A 9,946-nucleotide genomic window follows, 5' to 3' on the forward strand; every position below is an offset into this window, starting at 1 on the left:
TCATAAACAATATGCCAACAAAGCAAAGAAAAACCAACACAAATCCTAATAAAACGGGCAAGAACACAGTAAGTTTAAAGGTACAAACTACTGTGGGCATTTTTTGTTGCCACACTCCGATCGCCTTTAAAGGGGAGGTGGTGACGTCACGCGGGAACGAAGGACCCCTTTAGAATTTCGACTTTTTAATTCAAATATCATTTTAGAACACATATCACCTCGTGTTGTTGTTCGGAAGGGATATGTTATCACCTGAGGTGTTATTACAATCTGCTACTCACCATGAATACGCTTCTGTTCATAAAGAAAAAGGCTATTGAATTCAGTGTCAGTCTATTCAGGCACATTTTCCAGGCGCCCTTTCTGCGCGCGGTGCATTGCGGGAGCGTCGCGTCTCTTGTATCGAGCGAAACCGGTAAGCACAAACTGAACAGCACAATTAAAGGGGAAATGGGACACGAATATAACTGTGCCACAATGCATTACTTGTGAGGAGAGCTATCTTAGTTATCCCAGTAGAAGACATAATCTGCGGAATTTGTGTAAAGTGCACCAAATAATTTTAATTTTATATTACTACTGTGTTGTGCACACTGCAATCATGGCGCGGGCGCTTTAAGGGTTAAATTTTTCCACCGCCGACATTTTTCTAAACACTTCGGTTGGCGTGCTCCTCTTATTAATTGCATTCGTTTTACTTTATAGACGTTTTCTTCTTAGCATGCACAAGTTATACATACAATAATTGTATGTTAGACGCGGTGAAAGGTAAGCGAGCAGCAGGAGGCGTTGCTTTGGATCGGCGTGTGCAGCGGTTTTAGTGATTCGCGAGGGAATCGTTTGATATGATTCTTTTTAATGACTCGTTCGAACCTCTTTGCAAGCGCTTGTGATTCAACCAGTCTGTAAGTGATACTGTTGATTATTTTTTATCTTTATAAAGACAAGCCCTTATGTTTTTATTATTTACCATAATGGGTGAAAGAGAAAATACTTTACACAGTTTTTAAACTGTGTGCTTATGTTTCAAATTGCACTATTGGTATTTTTGCTGTCTTTACTGTATTAGTTAGTACCTGAATGGCCATTATATATGGAATATACATAGTGAGAATCTCTTCTGCTCACCAAGTACAGCAAAAGCAGTAATGTTGTATAATATGTTTACTTTTTCGAATAATTGCTTTCTATTTGAATATATATTTAAAATGTAATTTATTCCTGTGATTTCATAGCTGAATTTTTAGCATCATTACTCCAGTCATGCGATTCATCAGAAATCATTCTAATATTCTGATTTGCTGCTCAAAAACATTTATTATTGTTATGCTGAAAACAGCTGAGTAGGTTTTTTTTTTTAGGTTTCTTTGATTAGAAATTTCAGAAGAACAGCATGTATCTGAAATGGAAATCTTTTGTAACATTATAAATGTCTTGATCATCATTTTTGATTAATTTGAAGTATCCTTGCTACATAAACGTTTGAATAAAAAATAATACTGACTCAAAGTTTTTGAACAATATAGTGTATAATGTTACAAATGCTTTGTATTTCAGATAAATGCTGATCTTTGGATCTTTCCATTCATCAAAGAATCCTGAAAAAAATTTACTTAACTGTTGATGAAAAAATCTTGAGCAGCAATGATTTCTGAAGGATCGTGTGACACTGAAGAAATTCAGCTTTGAAATCACAGGAATAAATGACATTTTAAAATATATTTACATAGAAAGCTGTTATTATAAATCATAAAAATATTTCACAATATTGCTGCTTTTGCATCAAATAAATGCAGGCTTGGTGAGCAGAAGAGAATTCTTTAAAAACATTAAAAGTCTTTTGTCTGGTAGTGTATTTGTTGTGCGGAGACCTTTGTGAACTCTTGAATGATGGCTAAAAACGAGTCTTCAAATCTTTTTTTAAACGACTCACTTAAGCGAATCTTCAAACGAACTGAATCACCAAAAAGAATCTGTTTTGCACAGAGAGTGCAGTTCGAACTATAGAATTCCAAGAATCCAAAACCTGCATGTTTGCCCATAGAAATAAATTACATTAGCTGTTGTTGAAAGAACAAATTAATTATCACAGGATATGAAGTCTAAATAAAGAGTGATTTGCTTTATATGAACAGGACAGTTCATATAAAGAACAGAGAAACATGTTGCCATGTAAACAGAGGCTGGGCAGTGAATCGCCTTCAGCAAGAGCTTGGAACAGAGCTGCTGATGTATTTAAAGGGGAGGATTGCCTCTGAGCATCAGTGCAAAGACATTTGTACAAAACATGCATTATTTTGACTCATGTTTGGGGTGAAACAGTAGAATGTTTGTGCTGTATTTATATTTAAAGTCACACATGGTGATTTTGTGTCCCTTTACACACTTTAATGTTTGTTTGTTTCTTCTTCAGATTGTCTTTACCAGTGTGAAGCTGGTGTGTTGGCCGTCTTGTGTGCCAGTGACGTTTTTTAAACATGTCGGTGCGGGAATCTTTTAACCCGGAGAGTTATGACCTCGACAAGAACTTCAGACTAACACGCTTCACAGAGCTCAAGGGAACTGGCTGCAAAGTCCCTCAAGATGTGCTCCAGAAACTCCTAGAATCCCTGCAGGAAAACCATTATCAGGAGGATGAGCAGTTCCTCGGGGCTGTAATGCCCAGACTAGGTACACACACACACACACACACACAGACTGTTGGAAATGAAGGGTTTTAAAGGCAAATTCCAAACCGTTATGACTTTAATTTCGTGGAAAGAACCTTTCAATACTTCAGACAAGTTACAGCCTATGGGAAATAACAAGAAGAATAACGTGCAATAAATGGTTTGCGCTACAAACCAATGTGTTCATAATTAAGATAATACATTAAAATAATATGGAAAGACACACCAATTTGCAATATCAAGCAGCAAAACAAGCTATTTGTACAACTGAAAATAGCTAGATGCGGATGAGACCGGAAGCCTGACCATTAAAATTTACAGATGACCACTGAAAATGGGTAATTTGGACATGAAGCCAAATTGGGATCCTTATTCACTGGGATTGAACCAAACAGAGCCTTGAAAATGATGATTTCAAAAGAAAAGTTTAAGAACCGGAATATAAAATCATGTTGCGATATCTTTAATACTTCTTGAGTTACACTCACTCAAACTTTAGAAAAATAATGTGTGACCCTGGACCACAAAACTAGTCATAAGGTTTTTTTTATTATTCAGATTTGATATCTGAATAAGTAAGCTTTCCACTGATGTCTGGTTTGTTAGGATAGGACAATATTTGACTGAGATACAACTATTTGAAAATCAAAAATCTGAGGGTGCAAAAAAATCTGATTATTGAGAAAATCACCTTTAAAGTTGTTCAAATGAAGTTCTTAGCAATGCATATTACTAATCAAAAGCTTTAGTTCTGACATATTTATGGTAGAAAATTTACAAAATATCTTTATGGAACATGGTCTTTACTTAATATCCTAATGATTTTTGGCATGAAAGAAAAATGGATCATTTTGACCCATACAGTGTATTGTTTGCTTTTGCTACAAATATACCTGTTCTGCTTAAGACTGGTTTTGTGGTCCAGGGCTGTAATTAGACAGTTATGAGCTATGCAATTGTTTTGATAAAGGGAAACAAGATACAGTTTTAGTTTCAACATTATTTGTTCTTCAGACATTAGTCTTTAAAAGAAAAACATTTGGTTTTTACCCACTGAAATTATGTGCAGTTTAACAATTTACTTCTGGAGCCATATCGAGATTCGCTGGACTGACTGTGACCAGATAGAGACTTAGAAATAAAGATACAAAAGCAAAGTTAAATCCAAAAAATTAAAAGGGCATTAAAATATCTTTAACAAGTCTTGAGTTACAGACATGCAAATTTTGTAGAAAAAAAATTTAAAAGTGCTTTTTCCCCCTATTTTTGAACGTCCACCGTTTGGCATATAATACAACAGAATAAATCTTTACTAATAGAACTACAGATTTCTCTGTAAAAATAATATAATGATTTTAGAATCTTTATCAAGTCACTGTTACGCTCCTGTAATTTTGCTCTTAATTTCAGATAAAATGTATCATTTGGGATTACTCAGTAAATACACATCTATGGCTAGAATATTCTGTCTTTCTTCCTTATACATGTTGATCTTCCTTCAGAAACTGACATTGACAAATTAAAAAACTTGAGCTGGGTCAAATTCTAAAACTTGGTTGATTTGATATGGAATGATTGTAAAATGATTTGAAATGATGTTTATTTAAAACAGGCATTGGTATGGACACCTGTGTGATTCCGTTGAGACATGGAGGCTTGTCACTTGTGCAGACCACAGACTATATCTACCCCATAGTGGACGACCCATATATGATGGTAAATACTCTCTTTAGAATACTGTAGAAGCCATCATAAACTGACAATTTGTCACAACCTGATGATTTTGCTTTTTCTCTAGGGGAGAATTGCTTGTGCCAATGTGCTGAGTGACCTGTACGCCATGGGGGTGACGGAGTGCGATAACATGCTGATGCTTCTTGGTGTCAGCAACAAACTCGCAGAGAAGGTGAGACAGAGGAAACAGCCTTAAGTGCAAATTGATGTGAAACTGATGTTTCCTAAAAATACAAGCAGTCTTCATTCAATCATATTTCTTTTACTTGTTTATCCATACACCATCTTTAAAGAAATATGAATTAAATCAAATGTAATAATTTTATCGCATTCCATATACCAGATGTTTTCCCCCTTACAATGAAAACTACAGAGCTTTGATTATAAAACTAAGCATTTACATATAACAGAGTGGCAACTAATACATGCATTTTATGTAAGTAGTCTATAAAGCTGTTATTTAGACCTTGATTTACATTAGAAACTATCAGAATTTCAACTTTTTTTGGCCATATAAATATCAGAAATTGCACCGATTTCATATTTCTGTTTACTTTAGGAGTCTGAATAAAACTGAGTTTGTTTTCCTTTAGTACACTACCAGTCAAAAGTTTTGGTATTGTAAGGTTTTTAATATTTTTTTAAAGAAGTATCTTCTGCTCACCAAGCCTGCATTTATTTGATCCAAAATACAGCAAACGCAGTAATATTTTGAAATACTTTTTACTATTTAAAATAACTGCTTTATATTTGAATATATTTTAAAATGTAATTTATTCTTGTGATCAAAGCTAAATTTTCAGCATCATTACTCCAGTCACATGATCCTTCAGAAATCATTCTAATATTTAGATTTGCTGTTCAAGAAATAATTTTATTGTTATTACAATGTAAAAGTTATTACAATAAACTGCTTTTTTTTTCAGGATTCTTTGATGAATAGAAAGATCCAACAATCAGCATTTTCTGAGATGTTACAAATAGCTTTAAAATAGCTTTTAAATAGTCAGTAATTTGTCTTTGAAAAATAAATTATAGAAATGAATACTTTTACTTAGCAAGGATGCTTTAAATTGATCAAAAGTGATGATAAAGAGATTTATATGTTACAAAAGATTTCTATTTCAGATCATTGCTGTTCTTCTGAGCTTTCTATTCATCTAAGAAACCTGAGCATTCTGCTGAGCTTTCTGAAGGATCATGTGACTGGAGTAATGATACGAAAAATCCAGCTTTGAAATCAAAAAGAAAGCAGTTACTTTAAGTAGTAAAAATATGTCAAGATTTTACTGTTTTTGCTCTACTTTGAATCAAATAAATGCAGGCTTAGTGAGCAGAAGAGACTTTAAAATCATTAAAAATCTTTGTTCAAAAAAGTTTGACTGGTAGTGTATGAGCTCTATGTTCTCTTTGTATCATACCCTTTGTGCAATAAAAGCCTGATATATCAAATATGATTAGTTTGCATAGTTTGTCTTAACTGTTCCATTTTAAAAAGGATTTTTTTTTCTTTTTTAGATTTATTTTTGGCATTTTTGCCTTTTTATTGTGATAGGACAGATCAGAAATGACAGGAAGCAAAGTGGGAGAGAGATAGGGGGCGGGATCGGGAAAGGTCCTCGCGTCGGGATTCAAGCATGGGACGGCCGGAGTGCAACGGCACTGTATGTCGGCGTGCTGCCCACAAGGCTATCGGCGCCGATTTTTCTTTTTCTATTATACTAATATTTCATATGTTTGGTTAAGAACGTGTGAAATGTTTTTTTTCGGAAAGTCATTATATAGGCATCCAAAACAGAAATCACATTATGTTCGTGCATGTGTGTTTGTAGGAGCGTGATAAGGTCATGCCTCTGATCATCCAGGGGTTTAAGGATGCATCCGAGGAGGCGGGAACCTCAGTTACAGGAGGTCAGACTGTTGTCAATCCTTGGATAGTCTTGGGAGGCGTGGCTACAACAGTGTGCCAACCTAATGAGTTCATTATGTAAGTCAATTTATGTACTCTAGCCAGCTGTTTCTACATGCTCAACTAATACATTTATCCATTAATCTAATTTTGTATTTGTGTGTGTATTTATAGGCCAGATAATGCAGTACCAGGTGATGTGCTGGTTCTTACCAAACCTCTAGGAACACAAGTGGCGGTTGCAGTGCACCAGTGGCTGGACATTGTGAGTGTTTCATACATTTGTAATTTCATATTATAGCTTGGACAGAGTCTAACTGCTTTCCGTCTTTTTTTTTTGGTCTCAGCCAGAGAAATGGAATAAGATAAAGTTGGTCGTCACTCAGGAGGATGTTGAACTGGCATATCAGGAGGCCATGTTGAACATGGCTCGGCTCAACAGAACAGGTCAGTATGTGATGCACATTTGCGGGCTCATAAATAACAGCTTCCAGCAAACGTTTGACCTTTCTGTATCTGTGTTTCTCTGTCCAGCGGCCGGGCTGATGCACACCTTCAATGCACATGCAGCGACTGACATCACAGGGTTTGGGATTCTGGGTCACGCTCAGAATCTGGCCCGGCAGCAGCGTACAGAGGTGTCCTTCGTCATTCACAACTTGCCAGTTCTTGCCAAGATGGCCGCCGTCAGCAAAGCCTGTGGGAACATGTTTGGTCTTATGCACGGCACCTGCCCGGAGACCTCAGGTATGGGATCAGAGCTGTGTCATATCTTTGTTTAAAAATGCTATTTATTTAGTTAATTTTATAAACCATGATGTAAACTGTATAAAACGGAAGCCCATTTCCACCATTGAATAAAACATAAAAAAGGTAATTGCAACTTTTTATTTCTCAATTCTGACTTTTTTTTTTTTCACAATTGCGAGTTTACATTTTACAATTCTGACTTTTTGTTTTTTAAAAGTTATAAAGTTGCAATTTTGAGAAATGAAGTCAGACTTTTTCTCAGAATTGCTTGTTTATATCTCGCAATTCTGACTTTAAAACATGCAATGAAGTCAGACTTGTGAGGTATAAACTCACAATTCTGAGAACATATATTTTTACGCCTCAAAAGTGGACTTTATGACTCGCAATTGTTTATAATAGTTTACATCTCAGTTCTGAAAAAAGAGTCAGAATTGTGAGATAAAAAGTTGCAATAACCTTTTATTTTTTTTTATTCAGTGGTGGAAATGGGCTTTAAATTCTAGTTTAATAAAAACTTTATGCATTTTATATATGAAAAGTAAATTTTTTGAATTCTACATTAATTTTAAATAGATTTTCCATGTTTTACATTTTATACATGGTAAAAACTGTATAATAAAATAAACTACAATTTAATCTCTAATTTTATAAAGGGAAGAAAAAAAAATGTAATCAATTAAAAATGTTAAAAATGGATAATAATGAAAAATAATCAAATAATTATTTTAAATGAATTCTCCCTGTTTTATATTTTATACATAAAATAAAATATTTAAAAGATAATGAAATAATAAGTTAAAAGTGACTAACTATAATTTAATGTTTTCATTGAATAAAAAATGCATGCATTTAAATGTGAAAAAAAAAAATTATAATAGTTTTTAACGAATTATCAACATTTAGCATTTTATATATGCTCCAAACTTTATAATGAAATAATAATAAATTAAAAATAATAAACTATAATTTAATTCCTAATTGAATTAAAAAAGTATGCATTTTATATAAAACAAAAAATAACTAATCAATAAAAAATGTGAAGACAGGAAAATGTGTAAAAGGTTTTACTTTTATAGTTTTTATTTTAAATGGTTTTCAACACTTTGCAAGAAAATAGTAATAAATATATATTATTAATATTATTTTAAATTCTTTTTTAATGTCTTACATTTTATACATGATAAAAACTGTAAAATGAAATCATGCTAAATTAAAAATAATAAACTATAATTGAGTAAAAAAAGTATGTATTTATATATGAACACCAAAATATTAAATTTTATATATAATAAAATATTATAATATTATATTATATTATATTTATACTCGTTATATATATTTATATAGATGTTTTTTATAGAATTAAAAACTAATATTTAGAAATATTATTGCAATTTAAAATAATCATTTTCTATTTGAGTATATTTCAAAATATATTTTTGTGATGCAAAGCTGAATTTTCAGCATTATTACTCCAGAGTTACTTCAGTGTCACATGATCCTCCAGAAATCATTCTAATATGCTGATTTACTGCTATAAAACATTTTTTTTTTTAAATTATAAAAATTATAAATAAATTATAACTATTATAATTATGTGGAAACCTTTTTTTCCAGATTTTTTTTAAATCAAAGAGCATGAAAATGATAATGAAAAGTGTTTATTTAAAAGTTTTGGGGTGTTTTTTTTCTTCATGTTATGGCTTTTTTTACTAATTCTATTTGTATTATGTTTAAGTTAAAATAGGGAAAATTGTTTCAATGTGGTCCCAAGACATTTGGATTTGAATCTTAAATGTTTCACTTGCTCTTATCTCTTGTATCTTTCTGTAGGAGGTTTGCTGATCTGTCTTCCACGTGAGCAAGCGGCCCGCTTTTGCGCCGAGATCAAATCTCCCAAATACGGCGAGGGTCACCAGGCGTGGATCATCGGCATCGTAGAGAAAGGCAACCGCACGGCGCGCATCATCGACAAACCCCGCATTATCGAAGTCGCACCGCAAGTGGCCACACAGAATGTGAACACCACTCCAGGAGCCACGTCTTAAACCCGACCCCGTGACCCCCGAGCGGCCCGAACGGCTGGAGTACTCTAGCCTCACCTGAAGATATATCAACGTAATGATATATCACACACCTGCCCACCTTGTCTTTCGGGCAGATTCCTCTACATGGACACGGTTATAAAGCAGAAGAACATTTAACAAAGAAAATTCAATTGCCTTTTTATGTCTATAGTTTTCTGTTACATTAACCGAACTTGCACCTGATTGTGAGGCAGCTTCCAAGTAGAATGAATAATTAATAGTATAATTCTTATCTGATACTGTTGATTACTTTCAGATTTCTTCTGCTCGCACATCACCTGCAGTTTCATACATAGCCATGGTGTTTTTTAGCCTTTCCTCTTAGTATGCACAGCCCATGTGGTAGTTCACATCGTAATCTTTGCCTCGAACAATAGTTAATGAAGCTGCGGTGGTGAGGAAGAGTCGGGACAGGATTGCTTTTTTACTTTTGTATTACGTCGGATAAAACAACCCCTCCCTCACTGTTCGGTGGAAACGTTGGACTGAAGGAATCCAAGGTAATACCTCTCTAATAAATCAAGTCCTCGTATTTTGGGAAACGCTGATGTTTCTCAAAGAATGTGCTAAACGTTGGAGATGCAGTTTACATTGTGTGATATTCACTGTTTCACATGAACATCATTAGTTCTGTTCTGTGGTAGAGCTGTTTTTATATTCTGTACAAAGGTCATACTTTCTCGCTCTGTCATATTTGCTAATCATTATATATATATATGCCTTGAAACCCCTCCAATAAATCTCAGTTCTTTTTTTTTTAACTCTTGAAATGTGTATGATTGTGCATGATGAAT

The 9,946-nt window shown here is 33.7% G+C and overlaps 1 protein-coding gene across 1 annotated transcript; it reads left to right on the forward strand.

Annotated features, from left to right (window-relative positions):
* The first annotated feature begins 467 nt into the window (after positions 1–467).
* On the forward strand, positions 468–9,905 carry sephs1 (selenophosphate synthetase 1). The gene is made up of 9 exons (XM_073850858.1): positions 468–905; positions 2,414–2,670; positions 4,282–4,385; positions 4,468–4,575; positions 6,236–6,390; positions 6,487–6,577; positions 6,660–6,759; positions 6,847–7,059; positions 8,899–9,905. Exons 2-9 carry the CDS (start codon positions 2,478–2,480, stop codon positions 9,111–9,113), a joined length of 1,179 nt encoding a protein of 392 aa, XP_073706959.1. The 5' UTR covers positions 468–905; positions 2,414–2,477; the 3' UTR covers positions 9,114–9,905.
* Positions 9,906–9,946: the final 41 nt, after the last annotated feature.

This window comes from Garra rufa, chromosome 11 (genome assembly GCF_049309525.1).
Source record: "Garra rufa chromosome 11, GarRuf1.0, whole genome shotgun sequence".
Classification (NCBI taxonomy): Eukaryota; Metazoa; Chordata; class Actinopteri; order Cypriniformes; family Cyprinidae; genus Garra; species Garra rufa.